A 19243-nucleotide genomic window follows, 5' to 3' on the forward strand; every position below is an offset into this window, starting at 1 on the left:
AACGCCAGGATCACGCCCTGAGCTGAAGGCAGGCGCTTAACCGCTGTGCCACCCAGGCACCCCAGATTTTTCTATTCTTTTGAGTGAGGTTTGGATGGCTATGTATTTTCCCCATAGGACTGCCTTTGCAGTGTCCCATAGGTTTTTGACTGTTGTGTTTTCATTCTCGTTGGTCTCCATAAATTGTTTAAATTGATTTTTGATTTCCTGGTTTTTGAATCATTCTTGAGCAGGATGGTTCTTAGTTTCCAAGTGTTTGAGTTTCTTCCAAATTTTTCCTTGTGATTGAGTTCCATTTTCAAAGCATTGTGGTCTGAGAATATGCAGGGAATAATTTCAGTGTTTTGGTAACGGTTGGGACCTGTTTTGTGACCCAGAACATGATCTATTCTGGAGAGTGTTCCATGTGCATTTGAAAAGAATGAGTATTCTGTTGTTCTAGAGTGCAGTGTTCTGTATATATCTATGAGGTCCATCTGGTCCAGTATATCATTCAAAGCTCTTGTTTCTTTGTTGATTTTCTGCTTAGGTGATCTGTCTATAGCTGGTAGTGGAGTGTTGAGGTCCCCTACTATTAACGTATTTTTACCTATATGTCTCTTTATTCTGGTTAAGAGTTGGCCTGTGTATCTTCCTGTTCCTCTGTTGGGGGCATAGATATTTATAATTGTCATATCCACTTGTTGGATACATCCTTTAAGAATAATTTAGTGTCCTTCTGTATCTCTAACTATAGTCTTTAGTTTAAAATCCAATATGTCTGATATGAGAATTGCTACCCCAGCTTTCTTTTGTCCATTGGCTTGAAAGATGGTTTTCCATCCCTTCACTTTCAGTCTGGATGTATCTTTAGGTTTAAGATGAGTCTCTTGTAGACAGCAAATGGATGGGTCATGTCTTTTTATCCAATCTGCAACCCCGTGGTGTTTTATGGGAGCATTTAAGCCATTCACATTGAGAGTGATTATTGAGAGATATGATTTTAATGATGTTATGTTACCTGTAAAGTCCTTGTTTCTATAGATTGTAACTTTCTGTTCTGTATCACTCTTGGGCCTTTTTACTTTTATAGAACCCCCTTAATATCTCCTGTAGGGCTGGTTTCGTGGTTACGAATTTGATCAGTGTCTGGTGATCATGGAAGGTCCTTATCCCTCCATCATTTCTGAATGACAGCCTTTCTGGATAAAGGATCCTTGGCTGCATCTTTTTCTCGGATAGAGCTTTAAACATACCCTGCCAAACCTTCCTCTCATTCCAGGTCTGTGTAGACAGGTCTGACGTAATTCTGATATTTTTGCCTTTGTAGGTGAGAAATTTCTTCGCCATGGCTGCTTTCAATACTTTATCCTTGCATCTAATATTTGCGAGTTGCACTATGACGTGACGTGGCGTAGGTTTGCCGTGGTTGAACTTGGGAGGGGTCCTCTCTGCCTCGTGGACATGAAAGCTTGTTTCCTTTGCTAGATTAGGGAAGTTTTCAGGTATAATTTGTTCAAATATCTCTTGTAGACCTCTCTCTTTCTCCACCCCCTCAGGGATGCTGATGATTCTGACATTGGAACGTTTCATTGAGTCAGTAATCTCCTGTAACCTACATTCCTGAGATTGGATTTTTTTGAGCCAAGTTTCTGTTTTAGCTTTCTCTTCTACCATCCCATCCTCCAGTTCACTAATTCGTTCTTCTGCCTCATTTACCCTGGCCATCAGAGCATCTAGTTTGTCTGCATTTGATTCATAGCATTTTTAGTTTCTGCCAGATTCGCTCTCATTTCCGCCCTTAGAGATTCTATATTCTCGTTAATATTTTCGTTAATATTTTTTTCAAGTCTACACATCATCTTGACCATTGTTACTCTGAACTCCATTTCTGATAATTTGGTTATATCCATATCCATCAGTGTTGTGGCAGAGGCCACAGAGTCTTTATCTTTTCTTTGCTGGGAGTATTTCTCCTCGTCGTCATTCTGATTAGGAGAGGTTGCGGGGTTGTCCAGAGCCCAAATTATTGACCAGGCACCAGGCACTGTGCACTTGTTTTATAGGGATCTTAGGGATGTTGGCTTCTTGATTTTTCAGCCTGCCTTCTGGGGGAGGGGCCTGCTGCACTGATACTCAGGCAACCCTGTTTGGGTAGTGTCACCCCGTCCCCTGCGAGGGAGGATGGGGATTGGCACAACGTGAGCTGGTATTCCGTGCTTTTGTTCTCTGGTGGCTTTCCCTGGTGGTTTTCTGTTGCTCTTCTGAGAGTCAGAGCAGCAGTGGCCAAATCCTATCCTCTGTCTCAGAACAGAGATCGCAGTCCGCTCTCCACTGAGCTCTCTTGGCCTCTTTAACTCTGTTTCTGTCGGTGCTGCTAAAAACGTTGCAGCGTCCTGTGTTGTGCACCCCACAGCTGGTGTCCCAGCCCTCACTTCCAGGGCAGGCACGTCTCTGTCCTTTGTTTTTCTAACACTGCCAGCCTCCCCCGGTTCTGCGCGCTCCTGAGCTCTCTTTTTCAGTGTGGTTCGTGTGCATCTGGAGCGCCGGTTTTCAGTCAGGTCGTGCCCCCACTCCCGAGCTCCCGGGTTTAATCCGGTTCCAGTGAGTGCTCAGGAACTCTGGATTTCAGTCTGGCCGCTCGCTCTTTCCCAGACTCACGGTCTCAGTCTGCTCTCTCGGCGGGTGCCGATCCACGAGTCTGGCAGCTCCCCAGTGCGGGTGGCTACTGCTTCCTGGCACCCGAGAGCGGCGGCTCCCCCCCTTCCGTTTATCTTCTGATATCTGTGCGCGGATTCATGGCTCCCCGCTTTGTATCTTAATACTCAGCTCTGGAGACATTAATTGGTAGAGATCCAGATGTATCTTCCTGTGTCTCATGCTGATTCCCTGGGTTTTCAGGATGGTCTGGTACCTATCCAGCTCGACTCAGGGGACCAGCTGAAAAAAGGGACCCCCTACTCCTCCGTCATCTTAACTCCTCCTCTCCTGCCACTGGAATTTTAATAGAGATTCATTGACTCTCTTGATTGCTTTGAGTAGTATAGACATTTTAACATTATTAAATATTCTAATCCATAAACACAGGATATCTTTCCATATCTTTGTCTTCCTCAATTTCTTTCATCAATGTCTTATATACAGTGTCAGTGTATAGATCTTTCATAGTCTTAAATTTATTCCTACGTATTTTATTATTTTTTGATGCTATTATAAATGAGATTGTTTTATTGTTTTCAGATAGTTCATTGATAGTATATAGAAATGCAGCAGATTTTTGTATTCTGCAACTTTATTGAATTTATGTATTAGTTCTAACAGTTTTTTGGTGGAGTTTTTTAGGGTTCTCTCTATATAGGATCATGTCATCTGCAAACAGAAAACTTTAACTATTCCTTTCTGATTTGGTTACATTTTACTTCTTTTTCTTCCTTAAATGCTCTAAGATTTCCATTACTGTGTAGAAAAGATATGGTAAGAGTGGACACCTTTGACTTGTTCCTGATCTTAGAGGAAAAATCTTCAGCTTTTTATACTGAGTGTGATGTTAACTGTGGGCTTGTCATACACAGCCTTTATTATATTGGAATATATTCCCTCTATATACAATATTTTGAGAGTTTTATCATAAATGAATGTTGAATTTTGTCAAATGCTTTTCTGCTTCTATTGACATGATCATATTTTTAACCTTAATTCCACTAAAGTGGTGTATCACATTTACTGATTTGCGTATTTGAACCATCCTAGCATCCCAGAGATAAAGCCCACTTGATCATGATGTATGATCCTATTAACTTGTTGTTGAGTTCGGATTTCTAGGATTTTGTTAAAGATTTTTGCATCTATATTGATCAGAGATATTGGCCTGTAATTTTCTTTTCTTATAATCTCCTTGTCTGGGTTTGGTATCAAAGTAATATTGGCCTTATAAAAATTGAGTTCGGTAGCTTTCCTTCCTCTTAAATTTTTTAGAAGAGTTTGTGATGACAGTAGGCATTAATTCCTCTTAAATGTTTGGTAGAATTCACCAGTAAAGCCATCAGGTTGGGTCTTTTTTTAATTAGGAGTTTTTGATTACTGGATCTGTTTTCCTGTTCACTGGTGATTTGTTCAGATTGTCTATTTTTTTCACGATTAAATCTTGGTAGATTGTGTGTTTCTAGGAATGCATCTCTGGAGTATCCAATTTGTTGGCATATAATTGTTCATAATAGTAGTTTCTTTGGTCATTTGTATTTCTATGTTATCAGTTGTAAGGTAGCCCTTTCATTTCTGATTTTATTTATTTGAGTTTTCTTTCTCTCTCTCTCTTTTTAATGTAAAGGTTTGTCAGTTTTTATATATTAAAAAAAATTTTTGTTGTTGGTGATCTTTTCTATAGCTTTTGGTTTATTGCACTTGTTTCTGCTCTGATAGTTTTCATTTCTTTTCTTCTAACTTTGGGTTTAGTTTGTTCTTACTTTTCTAGTTCTTTGTGGTGTAAAGTTAGGTGGTTTGAGATCTGTCTTTTTTCTTAAAGTAGGCACTTATTATTATCAATTTCCCTTTTAGAACCGCTTTTTGTATGTTGTGTTTCAATTTTTTTTTTTTTAATTTCTTCTTTACCCATTGGTTGAGTTTTTGGTCTCTGGGTCTTTTCTTCCCAATGCTGTAGTTCCTAGCTTTCTATAAACCTATAGCCTTCATCAGTAAATTGGTTCTTTCACAAACAAGTGCAATTGATACAAACCGCTACTGTGATGCAGTGAACCTTGCCCAGGTAACACGTACCTTCAGCTAGTTTTTTGCTGATTCTCCTCCACTTTTGCTTTGCTTTCTAGTTTTATTTCTATTCTATAGAAATGGTTACCTCATTTGTGAATGTAGCTATGTCTTATTTGTATTGTCTTCTTATCTTGTATGCCTCAATGGTATGTATCTGGAAAAAGGTGGTATCCAACCTAATGTCTTACCTTTTCCCTCTATTAACTCTTTGTCCTTAGCTATTGGTTTTCTTTTTGGTTTTTTAGTTTGTTTGTTTTTTAAAGATTTTATTTATTTATTTGAGAGAGAAAGCATGAACGGCAGGGAGGAGCAGAGGGAGAGGGAGAAGCAGACTCCCCACTAAGCAGGGAGCCCAATGTGGGGGCTTGATCCCAGGACCCTGGGATCATGACCTGAGCTGAAGGCAGATGCTTAACCAACTGAGCCACCCAGGTGCCCCTGGTTTTCTTTTTGAAAGCTTTGGTTTTGTTACTAGTTTTCTTCTGTTAAGTTTTGTTTCTCTTTTTCATGGACCTCATTTTTCTCATATTTGATTATTCTTATTAGTAATGTTATATATAGAAGGGATGGATTGATAGAGAAGGAATGAATGCTCTGAAAGCTGAGCATTTGAGGTCCCCAGCCCTTTCTTATTGATATCCTTCTGAGGTTGAGCACAGCTTGACAATTAAGAGTAGCCATCAGAAAAAGGAGGAAAATAAATAGAATTTTGGGTCATATTCTTTGTATTCAAGTTTTAGTTAAGTATCTGGTTATTTTATATTTTTGGCAACATAAAACATCACCTTGTTCCTTTTTCTGATTATTAAATATATTTGCCTCAATGCATAATCTCTTGGAATAATCATATGAATCTTTTTTTTTTCACAGCATAAGGAAAAAATCAGATTTTGAGTCTGAAATCCAATCTTTGTTGAAACTAAGGTCAAAAAATGATGAATTTCTTAAACAGTTATACAAAGAAGCTTATCATCTTGGTGCTGTTTTCCACCTAACCAAATTTAAAACAGAGGAATTAGAAGAGAAAATAGCAGAAGTGAGAAGAAAATTCAAGGTTTGTATCTTTGTGTTCTACTTAATTGTAAAAAACAGTTATTAACCTCAGTTTTATTGATTTGTTGATGATAGTTTGACTTTAATTTAAGCTGTAATAGCCTTATAAAATAATTACTCCTTCTAGTAAATCTGAATAAAATCATTTCTCTTCAGAGGCCCAGCATGAATAGAAGAGGAATGGGGCTCAGTGTAGCTAATCAACACTTAACATCTGCTCTTTGCTATTACTAACCTTAAATTACCTGGATCACCAGAGGAACGGTGCTTGCTTTAAACTCATCCTGTGTATCTCATGTATAATAGTTCCTGCCTATGGTACGAAGAAGGATTGCTGGGAAGTACCCTTCCAGTTTACTAACAGAAGAAGGGGATTACCTACGTCAGGCCTGCAAGTTACTGGATTCCTGAGCACCAAGCAATGCTTAGTAGACCACAGTGTTTCCACGAAACAACTGCTCATAGGCCTGAAATCTATTCCTAAGTGAGAAATATGATGAATAGCCACTCCCTGCCGTTTGGTATAGACACTAGGAAAGTCAACTCCATTTTGCCACACATAAGGGACCACTGTAACAGGCTACTTCTGTCCATCACACATCATACTTACACTCCTCCCATCTTTGGCAGTTACTTATTGAATACTTATTATCGTACAATTATTTGTAAAATATAGAATCTGTGTTCTGTGTTCAAGCCTTGTAATAGCACTTTATTCAGTGAAGACTTTCTCCTGTGCTTTCTAAATTTAGAACACTTAGATTGTCTTCCAATAAATGTTTCTATACCTGAGAGACTAGGATTTTGTTCCTACATTGAACCCAGCTGGTCTTGGTGTATTGTACTTCTGTCCCTTCCCATGGGTTATTCAGTGGGTTTTTTATGCCATATATGTTCCAAAATTAGTATGATAGAAACTGTGTATAGTAAAAATTAACCTCAAAGTTATTTTAAAAATATAAAGCATGTGATTATACATATGGTTTAGCATGTGTAATAACACTATAGATGTTGTTTATAATTTTCTTCAATTTTTCACTAGTCTGGGTTTCTCTATGGCCTATAATTAATTTTTTTTCCATTGAGGATATCAGTGAAGACATCAACCACTGATTTGGCCACTTAACAATATTTCTTAATTTTTTCAACTGACAGGAAACCTTTGTTCACATATTTATCTCATAGCTGTCACAACCTGCCTTTAATTCTTCAGCTACATGGTTTCACTGGCCCAAGGCACTCATCTATTAAGAAAGATGCTATATTGAATTGATTATTTTTTTTCTAAGTTTTCCTGATGCCATTAAATACAATTTATAGGTTGAGCGCAAATTTGATATAACTCTATTGTTCTTGCTTTACCAACCTAAGGCAAAGTATAAGTGTCCCCCTGGTTTTATTCAAGCAAAATTGAAGAAATTGTTAATTAGGTCCTTTCCCTACTGTTTAGTAGCTGAGACACAGAAAGAAGCAACAGAAAGAAATTAGGTGTTTTAGGAAATAATTCCCCGTTGCTAAACACTTCCACTAATCTCTGAGCTGAATATATAGGGCATTACATTTCTTTGATGTACACATGTATATCTGTGTCAGAGTGGTAATGAATTAAAAATAAATTTCTAGATATCTAAGATAGTCCTTAGATAATTCAGGTTTGGAGTAATTCAGGTTTGCAGTTTTGCCTTTATAATGACCCCACTGTCTCTCATTGACTAAAAATGTATATAATTTTTTGAGTCTTGGCATCATGTTTTTCTTGCAGGTAACTTTGTATATTTGTGGATTCTGCCCTTAATTCATGTTTTCTACAAATTATAGCATTACCGTATCTGAGCTAGCTTTGAGAAATAACCTTTTGAAACCTTAGAGGTAGAATTTCTGAGTTACATTTCCTCAAATTAATGTACCCGTACAATGCCCAGTAAGATTTAGGCAGTCTTAGACTAGAATCAACCCTGAACAATCAAGATATTTAGCAGTTTCTGGAATTTTCCAGCTATTACAGATGACTTGTCCCAATTTTTTTATACCTTCAATCCCGGTAACTGACCTATTCAGAAAAGACACGGTTAGCCAAGTCCCAGGATAAAATTATCCACAGGGATGGGAGATAAATCAATAAAAGGGTAATATGTATTCAATTATGGTATTGATGGAAGGAACAGAAAATCATTCAGTGTTGTCTAAAGAATGTAATATTGTAACAAGAAAAATCTTGAAAGCTTTTTTCAGATATTAAGTGTTTCTCAACATTTAAATAGAAGGCTTTTGTGCAAGCTGCAGGAATTTGGAGGGTTTTTTTGTTTGAACGTACTAGAATTTTGGTGGAAAAGAAGAACATCAGGCCTCTCTGGTTCTGGGTTAAAATCATAGTACTAGAACTAAGTGGAAACTTAGTAGAAAAGAAGAAAGGAAGTAGAAAGGAAGACAGTTTTCTGCAAACCTACTATAGGCTAGACTCTTTATACATATTAATTAATTCAGTGTTCATAATACTGTGAAGGGGTTATTAGTATGTTCATTTTGGGATGAAATGGCTTGCCCAAAGTAGCATAGTTTTCAGGTAGCTGTGTAGAATTTGGGGACGAGGTTCTCTAATGCTGGAGTTGGTATAAACTAGTCAGTCAGACGCTAAGGAGATATATACTCCAACCAAAAATTCATTCAGGCTCAAAATTTCAAAAAAACCATATTAGGATCACCTTTTAGACTTTATTTTTGGGGGAATTATTAGGGTCCCCAGAAAATCGAGAGAAGATATAGAGATTTCCCATATACCTCTGGCCCCCACACATGCATAGCCTCCACCATTGTCAAACATCCCCCACCAGAGTGGGACATTTTTTACCAAGGATGAGCTTACATTGGATAATCGTAATTATCCCAAATTTACAGTTTACATCACAGTTCGCTCTGGGTGTTGTTGTGTACTAGATTTTGAACAAATATATAATGATATGTATCCATCATAGTAGTATCTATACAGAGTATTTTCACTGCGCTAGAGATCCTTGGTGCTCTACCTGTTCATCCTTTCTTCCACTGATGGCATCTATGGCAACCACTGGTATTTTACTGTCTCCATAGTTTTGCCTTTTCCAGAATATCATGTAGTTGAAATCATACAGTATATAGCCTTGTCAGATTAGATTCTTTCACTTACTAGTATGCATTCAAGGTTCCTTCATGTCTTTTCATTACTTGATAGCTCATTTCTTTTTAGCACTGAATAATATTCTATATCTGTGTTGCCACAGTTTATTCATGCATTCACCTCCTGAAGAGCATCTTGGTTTCTTCCAAGTTTTGGCAGCTATAAATAAAGCCACTATAAGTATCCATGTACAGGTTTTTATGCGGATGTAAAATTTCATCTCCTGTGGGTATGAATGAAGGAGCATGATGGCTGGATCTTATAATTAGTATATATTTAGTTTTGTAAGAAACTGCCAGAGTGCCTTACAAAGTTACTGTAACATTTTGCATTCCTACCCCAGTGCATGAGAGTTTCTGTTATTCCAAATCCTTGCCAATAGTTGTTGTCAGTGATCAGGATTTTGGCCATTGTAATAGCCATGTAGTGATATTTCATTCCCCTGATGACACATTATGTATAGCATCTTTTCATATGCTTATTTGACATTGTATATCTTATTTGGTGACTTGTGTTTTAAGTTCTTTGCCCGTCCCCCCCGCCCTGTTTTTAAAGTATTCTCTACACCCAACATGGGGCTTGAACTCATGGTCCCAAAATCAAGAGTCCCGTGTTCTGCTGAGCCAGCTAGGTGCCCCAACATCTTCGACCCCCTTTTTAACGTATTGTTTTCTTACTGTTAAGTTTTCAGAGTACTTCGTATATTTTGGATAACAGGTCTTTATCAGATTTGTCTTTTGCAAGTATTTACTCCCAGTTTGTGGTTTATCTTCTCGTTCTCTTGACTGTGGCTTTCATAGAGCTTAAGGTTTTAATTTTAATAAACCCAGCTTATCGATGATTATTATTATTTCTTTCACAGATCATACCTTTGGTGGTATATCTAAAAAGTTATTGCCATACCCAAGATCATCTAGGTTTTCTTTTGTTATCTTCTAGGAGTTTTATAGTTTTTTTGATGTATATTTACGTTTATGATCTATTTTGAGTTAATATTTGTGAAAGGTATAATGTGCATCTAGCTTCGTTTCTTTTTGCATATGGATGTCCAGTTGTTCTGGCATCATTTGTTGGAAATATTGTCTTTGTTCCATTGTGTTGTCTTTGCTTTCTTGTTAAAGAACAATTTATTGTATTTCTGTGGGTCTGTGTGTGGATTCTTTTTTGTTCCAGCAATCTATTTATCTATTCTTTGCCAGTGCTGCACTGTCTTGAATAATGTAGCTTTATAGTATGTTTTCATCCCTCTTCCTTTTCTCTTTGTCAATAATGTGTTGGCTATTCTGACTCTTTTTCCTCTCCTTATAAATTTTAGAATCACTGTCAATATCCAGCTATGATACTGGTAGTGATTGAATTGAATTGTGTTAGGATGAACTGACTTCTGGACAATATTGAGCCTTCCTATGTATTAACATAGAATATCTCAACATTCATCTAGTTTTTTTAATTTCATTCATTAGAGTTTTAGAGTATTCCTTATATAGATCTTACACATATTTTGTTAGATTTAGAGTTAATTATTGCATTTTGGGGGAGCTGATATAAATAATCATTGTGTTTTTAATTTATAATTTCACTTGTTCATTGCTAGCATATAGGAAAACAATGAAAGATTGTTTATTCACATTGTGTCCTGCATCTGTACATAATTGCTTATTATTTCCAGGAGTATTTTTGTTAATTCTTTTGGATTTTTAAATATCTGTGTTCACAGTCTGTGAACAAAGACAGATTTGTTTATTCCTTCCAAATCTGTATATTTTTTACTTACTTTTTTTTTAATCAATGTATTTTCAAGGCTTTCCAGTATAAAATTGAAAAGGAATGTTGAGATGAATCATCCTTGCCTGTACCTGATCGTAGTGGAAAAGCTTTAGTTTCTCACCATAAACTTTTATGTTAGCTGTAGATTTTTTGTAAATATCCCAACCCCCCCTACCCCCCACAAACACATTTTAGTTCATTGAGGGTATTACGGTAATGCTGGTCTCGCAGAATGAGTTAGTAAGCATCCCTCTGCTCTGTCCTCTGAAAGAGATTGTAGAGATTTAGTATAATTTCTTCCTTAAATGTTTAATAGAATTCACTAATGAACCCGTGTGGACCTGATGCTTTCTGTTTTGGAAGGAAATTAATTATTAATTTCATTTCTTTAATAGCATATTTAGATGATCTACCTCTTCTTTTATGAGGTCTGGCAGATTATGTCTTTTAAGAAATTGTTCCATTTCATCAAGCTTATTTAATTTTTCAAAATAGAGTTTTTCATAGTATTCCTTTACTGTTCTTTCAGTATCCAAGGGATCTGTAGTGATCACTGCTTTCATTTCTGATATTAGTAATTTGCATCCTCTCTTTTTCTTAGTTTATGTGGCTTCAAGCTGATCAATTTTATTGATCTTTTCGAAGAACCACATTTTGATTTATTGATTTTTTTTCTTTCCTATGATTTTCTGCATCCAATTTCATTGATTTCTGCTCTTAATTCTTATTATTTCTTTTCTTCTGCTTAGTTTTGATTTAATTTTCTTTCCTTTTTCCAGTTAAGGTTGAAATTTAGATTATTGGTGTTAGGTCTTTCTTCTTTTCTAATATATGCATTCAGTGCTATAAATTTCTCTTAAAGCACTGCTTTTGCTGTATCCCACAAATTTTGATAAATTGTGTTTTTGTTTTTGTTTAGTTCAAAATATTTATAAATTTTTCTTGAGATTTATTCCATAGCCATATGTTTTTTAGAAATATGTTGTTTAATCTCTCTATATTTTGGGATTTTCCAATCAACTTTTTGTTATTGATTTCTAGTTTAATTCCATTGTGGTTTAAGAGCAAACATTGTATGATTTCTAGTTTTTAAACTGTCTTTAGGTGTTTGGGGATTACTTTCAATGCTAGAAAAAGACAATGTGTTATGTCCTTATAACGTTCTAGGCCATAGTAGTCTGATCTATAATTTTATAGTTTAGAAGGTTATGATTTTTTCTTGAGTTCCTTTTCAAATATTTGTAACAACCCTTAACTCTTCTTTAGAGAAAAATCTTGGCCCTCCCCTCAAATACTATCTGTTAATTTGTGAGACAAAGCTTATATCGGACCTTCATCTGAGCAAAGTAAAAATCAAAACCTTCTAAAAAACTTTCTCAGAGGTCATAAATTTTACCACTTCAGGCCTTCTTAGAGAACGTCAAGTTCAATTAACAATAAAATAGCTTTAATCAGCCAAAATGTGATTTGTGTACTATACAGCTTTTATCATGATTCTGATTGAAACAGATGATATTTTTAAATGGTTAGAAAATAGAGATTCTATGGGGCGCCTGGGTGGCACAGCGGTTAAGCGTCTGCCTTGGGCTCAGGGCGTGATCCCGGCGTTATGGGATCGAGCCCCACGTCAGGCTCCTCCACTAGGAGCCTGCTTCTTCCTCTCCCACTCCCCCTGCTTGTGTTCCCTCTCTCGCTGGCTGTCTCTATCTCTGTCGAATAAATAAATAAAATCTTAAAAAAAAAAAAAAAGAAAGAAAAGAAAATAGAGATTCTAGTAATTTATTTTGATTCTTGAGGATTTATGCCTATTAGGCAAATATAAAGTGCATTACTCTTGACCCATGTACAGTAGCTTTTATTGAATTATAAGTTGACATTACATCCTTGACTTTTAACAAAAGTTGATGAAAGTAATGGTCAAAATGGATTATTGCTGCTTGGTTTTTTAAATTAATGAAAGAGGTAGTCATACTGTTCAAGGTGTTCAAAACTTATGCACTTAATTTGTGTTAGATTTAAGAACTAAGAAAAAACTTTTCTTGATAAAATTATATTCCTTCTCTTCTTAATAATTGGCACTCTCTTATATTTCATGTTTCCTTCTGGTTTAAGCAGCTCAGAAACTAAGAATCATTTATAGTATAGATTGTAAGCACAGTCACTCTTCTTTTCCCTTTCTGCGTTCCATATTTAATTTACAGTTTTGGTTATGTACTCTTTTACTTTTGTTTCAGTGTTTTTAATTTACTAAGATTCTTCCCTACTCCGTTCAGAAATAAAATACTTTGCCAGAGTTAGGTCAGAGGAAGCTTAACATTAAGTGTAATATTGGGAGCATTCACATTAATGGTACATATTTGCTGGGCAAAAGAGTTAAGGTACAGACAAAATAGAAACTGTGAAAGTATATTGGGATTTAGTTGTGTATCCCCTTAATCGAGCTTCAAAAAAGTTCATTTTCCTACCATATATTTGAGGGACTAAATGTACCTAAAAAAATGTGATAAAAATAAAGCATTGGGTACTCAACAGTTCTTGATGGTGAAAACAGTTCAGGACAAAATAAAACTTCATATACCTTGCTGGGAACATAACTTCCTTCCCAATTCTCCTGGATTAGAGTTTTGTTTGTCAGAAAAAAGGGGTAAATTGGCTCATTAGTATTTTCACTTAAATCTCTGAATTTTGTTTCTATTTTTTCCCTCCCTTTTCTAAGTGAAATTTGATTTTGTTGAAAGGAATGGATTTTGGAGTCAGATGTTTCTTAATTTGAATCCTGGTTCTGCTAATTATTTATTCAGAGAATATCGAGAATATTAACCATTAAGAGCTTAGGTTTGTGATCTCATAAATGAATGTGACAATATGTGTATTGTACCTTTGTATATATTCTATATAAAACATTTAACTTGGAGCCTGACAAATAATATTCAAAAGCATTGGGGATGAACAACATAAAAAACACTCCATAGAACGGGACTACCTTCACTCTTTAGGATAAAACAATAATTAATAACCGACTTGCACATTTAACTCTGGAATCTATCTCCTAATAAATATGTAGATTCTAAACAACACATTAAAAGTAGTAATAGCTATTTGTTGAATGCTTAATATGGGTGTTGCCTCAGGTAAACTATTTTATATGCATTGTCTTCTTTTACTCCCACAATAATTTTGTGGAAAAGAAATGTTAATCCCAATTTTATATATTTGAAAACTAATACTTGATAAATTTGAAAACATATTGATATAGCAACCATTATAACCTATACTCAGTATAAATTGGTAGAACCTTTCTGGAAAGTAGTTCATCAATATCTGTAAAAACTTTTTTTAATCTATTTTTAAAAATTTTTTATTATTGGGATGCCTGGATGACTCAGTCATTAAGCATCTGCCTTCAGCTCAGATCATGATCCCAGGGTCCTGGGATGGAGCCCCATATCAGAATCTGTGCTCAGCAGGAGCCTGCTTTTTCCTCTGCCTGTCACTCCCCCTGTTTGTGCTCACTCTCTCTCTCTCCCTGACAAATAAATAAATAAAAATCTTTACAATAAAAAAAAAATATTGAAATATAAACAATATACAATATTAAATCAGTTTCAGGTACATGGAATGATTCAACACGTCTATGTATTACACAGTGCTGACCACTGTAAGTTTAATTACCATCTGCTACCATACAATGTTATTACAATATTATTAACTATATTCCCTATGCTGTATTTTCATCTCCATGACTTATTTATTTTACAACTGGAAATTTGTACCTCTTAATCCCTTTCAACTATTTATCACATCCACTCATGTTTTTTTTTCCTCTGGCAGCTACCAATCTGTTCCCTGTATTTACAAATCTGTGTTTTGTTTTGTTTTGGTTTGGTTCGTTGTTTGCTTGTTTTAAATTCCACATATAAGTAAAATCATATCGTATTTGTCTTTTTCTGTCTGACTTATTTCAGTTAGCGTGATGTTTTCTAGGTCCATCCATATTGGTGCAAATGGCAAGATTTCATCATTTCTTATGGCTGAGTAATATTCCATTGTATATATGTATACCACATCTTCTTTATCCATTCACCTATTGAAGGACACTGAGGTTGCTTCCATATCTTGGTTATTGTGAATAATGCTGCAAGGAACAAAGGGTGCATATATATTTTTGAATTAGTGTTTTTGCTTTCTTTGGATAAATACCCAATAGTAGAATTAGTGGATTGTATGGTATTTCTATTTTTGATTTATTGGGGAACCTCCATACTGTTTTCCATAGTGGTTGCACCAATTTAAATTCTCATTGACAGCATATGAGGCTTCCCTTTTCTCCATATTCTTGCCAACACTTGTTATTTCTTGTCTTTTTTATTTTAGCCTTCCTGACTGGTGGGAGGTCATATCTCATGGTTTTGACTTACATTTCACCGATGGTTAGTGATGTTGAGCATCTTTTCATGTGTCTGTTGGCCACTCGTGTATCTCTTTTGGAAACATGTCTACTTAGGTTTCCTGTCCATTTTTTAATTGGATTCTTTGGTTTTTTGGTGTTGAGTTGTAGAATTCCTTTTTATACTTTGGATATTACCCCTCATTGGATCAACATTTGAAAATATCTTCTCCAGGCATTCAGTAAATGACTTTTCATTTTGGTGATGGTTTCCTTTGCTGTGAAAAAGGTTTTTATTTTGGTGTAGTCCCAAAGTTTATATTTGCCTTTGTTTCTTTTGCTTGAAGAGACATATTCATAAATTTGTTGCTATGACTGATGTACAAAAGATTACTACCTCTATTTTCTTTTAGGAGTTTTATTGTTTCAGGTCTAACATTTAGGTATTTAATCCATATTATTTTTGTTTTTGATGTAAGGTAGTGGTCCAGTTTTATTCTTTTGTGTCTAGTTATCCAGTTTTTGCCAACATCATTTATTGGAGAGAGCCTTTTCCTTATTACATATTTTTGCCTCCTTTGTCATAGATTAACTACCATCTAACCATGGATTTATTTCTGCACTCTGTATTCTGTTCCACTGATCTGTGTGTCTGTTTTTGCACCAGTACCAAATTGTTTTGATTACTATAGCTTTTTAGTATGTTTTGAAATCTGGAATTATGATACCTCCAGCTTTGTTCTTTCTCAAGATTACTTTGGCTACTAGACTCTTATGATTCCATACAAATTTTAGGATTATTTGTTCTAGTTCTTTGAAAAATACTATTGGTATTTTGATAGGTATTGCATTAAATGTGTAGAGTAGTAACTTTGTGTAGCATAGATATTTTAACAATATTAATTTTTCCAGTTAATGAGCATGGTATATCATTTCATTTGTCTTGTCTTCACTTTCTTTCATCAATGTCATACAGTTTTCAGAGTATAGGTCTTTTACTTCCTTGGTTAAATTTATTCCTGATATTTTATTATTTTTGATACAATTTTAAATGGGATTGTTTTCTTAATTTCTTATTCTGCTACTTTATTATTAATGTATAGAAGTATAACAGATTTATATGTATTATTTTGCATCCTGCAACTTTACTGACTTCATTTATTAGTTCTAATAATTTTTTGGTAGAGTCTTTAGGGTTTTCTCTATATATTATTATGTCATCTGAAAATAGTGACAGTTTTACTTCTTCTTTAACCAGTGTGGATACTTTATATTATTTTTTCTTGTCTGATTGTTGCAGTTAGGACTTTCAGTACTATGTTGAATAAAAGTGGTAAGAGTGGACATCCTTGTCTTATTCAATTTTTCACCATTGAGTATGATGTTAGCTATTGGTTTGTCATGCCTTTATGTTGAGGTATGTTCCCTCTAAACCCACTTTGTTGAGAGTTTTTAATCATGAACAGATGTTGGATTTTGTCAAATGTTTTTTCTGCATCTGTTGAGATGATCATATGGTTTTTATCCTTCATTTTGTTCATGTCATGTATCATGTTGACTGATTTGTGAATATTAAACCAATATATATAGAGAACTTTAAATACATTTGTAATCTATAGTTAATTAACATTATTTCTAAAAACGAGGACTTAAAGAAAATCACCAGGTAACAAAGATGAACAAAGGCTACAAAGATAAATGTTAAGTATGTTTATAATAGTTACATAATAACAAGAAGAAAATATGTTCCAGGAGGATAAGAATTGTTTGCTTTGTACACTGGGGCATCTCAATGTCTAGAACACTGCTTAAAACAAAGTAGATATTCAGTAAATGTTTATGGAAAGCATGAATACATAGTTAACATATATTGGGAAAACTGAATAAACAAATTTTTTCAGTAGTAGAATAGTTGTTAAAATATGTGAGTACAAGAATAAATTGTAAATTCATTCAGTTTTTAGTTTTAAAAAATGGGACTTTTGGGGTTTTTTAGTGGCTGAGAAAGATCTTACTAGGTTGATTCTACCAAACAACAATTTTCATGCCTGGACCTAAAAAGGAATACACCAAAAAGTCACAATGCATATCTCTGGGTTTGTAGATTCAGGTTAATTTTACTTTTTGTAATTTAAAAATGTTTCCACGAAAAGAACCCCATATATTTTCATAGGAAAAAAAGGTGAAATATTACCCTCCTGTTTATTTTTGGAAAGAATCAGTTTGGGCTGCTACCTGGACTTTTTGTTAGGATTCGGCCACTAAATAGTACTCTAACAACGTAGAGCCAGAGCTTCTCTGTCCCACTGATTCAGTCCAACTCAGTTATTTGCAGAAACACTAAATTTTTCTTTATGACTATAACTCTTACTTTTAAAGTCTATTTATTTTTGTCCTGGTCTCAGAACTTTTATAATTATTTGAATTCTCCAACTTTTGTCTTAGCTCCCCTCCACCACTGGAAAGCAGACTGATGCTACTTCCTTGATTCTGAGCTTATATCTATTTATATTTAGTATTTACTCCTCTTTTCTCTTTAAAAGCGAGTTTCTGGACACACAGCATCATTACATTGCTCTTCTTTGTCCTAGCCTAAGAGTCTCTTCCAGTATAATAGCTCTTTGCTGCCACCTTCTGGTTTTTGGCTGCTAAAGCCCTGCAGGCAGCAGGTCAAAGGTGACTATTTTAGTGTGGGCTCTTCCCAGCATCTGAGAATGCTCCCCCTTTTCTTTGGCTTCTTTCGAGCTCTTCAGAGTGATCTTTTGATATATTTCATTCTCCAAAACCAGAGTTAACTAATTGTTACAGCGACTTTATGTCCCCAAAGCCAAAATTTTTTACTAACTTTTTACAGAGAAAGCTTGTTGACCTCTGAATATAAGAATAGCCAAGTATAGGGGGCAGCCACAGCATTTGTGGATGAAGAAAGTACCAAAAGCAGTAATAAGCATGGAAGAGGCTGCCTTCCCCCAAAGCAGAGTAAGGTCTTACTGGAGAGAGTGTGGCTGTGTCTCAGTGGATGACCATAAGCAGCCACCTGCCAGATGCCAGAGAATTTGATGGAGGTTAAATGGAGTTTGAATGGAGTTTCTGGGTAGAGAACATGGCTGGAGGGTAAGCACCATTGGTTTTCCACATACCAGCTGGCAACGATTCTACAGAAAGAATAAAATAACTGGAATCAGAACAAGGATGTGAATGAAGCACCTTGCTGCAACCTCGTAAGCCCCTCCACTGCCCTCTATTAACACAGCCTAACTTAACTCCAGCTGGGAAAAGAAAACTGTTCACATACACAGCTCCAGCATCTCAAATTAGAGTTAAAAGAGTGGATTTAGAACTAAGAGGCAATAATTAGATAACTGACACAAATACATAGTTCACATGCAAATTTCTCTAATTCAGTTGGTTTCTATATGTAACTTAGCCCCATGCATTGTATTTATCTCATAACTTTTGAGTCTCCTTTCATCTTAGAGTCTCCTACATTTAAAAAAAAATTGTCTTTCATTACATTGACATTTGTTGAAGAGTCTAGGCCTAGTTGCAGAACATCTCTCGCTATGGATTTATTTTTTGTTTGCTCATGATTAAGATTCAGGTTAAACACTTTTGGCAGTAATATTACATAGTGAAACATCACAAAGCACGTAGTGTAAGTTTGTCTCATTACTAGTGATAATAAGTTTGATCATTTGGTTAAAGTTATGACGAACAGATGTATTCATTTTTCCTGTTGTAATTATTATTAATAAATACTCAACTGAGTAATATTTTAAGAACAGGCAATTGCCTTTGTTTCATATATATATATGTGTGTGTGTGTATATATATATATATATACTTCAATTTAGCATCTATTGTTAATTCTTGGTTGAATCCATTATTGTAATAGTTGTGGAAGGGCAGTTGTTGTGGACTTTTATTCCCTTTACAATGAACTGGCAATGAGAACTGAAAAGCTGGGTTGCAAGCCACGTTCATAAAAGTGGCAGTCTTCTTTCAGTTCTGATTCAGGCACTTATGTCTGCATTTCCTACCACTTCACCTGTTTCCCCATGTCTCAGGAAAACATCTTATAGGCCTGGTTTCATTCTCCATCTTTAACATGCTGTTTATAAATAAGAATATGTGTG

General features: G+C 35.2%; 1 protein-coding gene across 1 annotated transcript in view; it reads left to right on the forward strand.

Moving 5' to 3' along the window:
- Positions 1-19243, forward strand: part of CCDC178 (coiled-coil domain containing 178) — a 374996-nt gene that overhangs the window by 107739 nt on the left and 248014 nt on the right. Inside the window, 1 exon segment of the mRNA XM_057313270.1 lies at positions 5617-5800. Within this exon segment, the coding sequence (XP_057169253.1) occupies positions 5617-5800 (184 nt within the window).

This window comes from Ursus arctos, unplaced genomic scaffold, assembly GCF_023065955.2.
Source record: "Ursus arctos isolate Adak ecotype North America unplaced genomic scaffold, UrsArc2.0 scaffold_17, whole genome shotgun sequence".
Taxonomy (NCBI): domain Eukaryota; kingdom Metazoa; phylum Chordata; class Mammalia; order Carnivora; family Ursidae; genus Ursus; species Ursus arctos.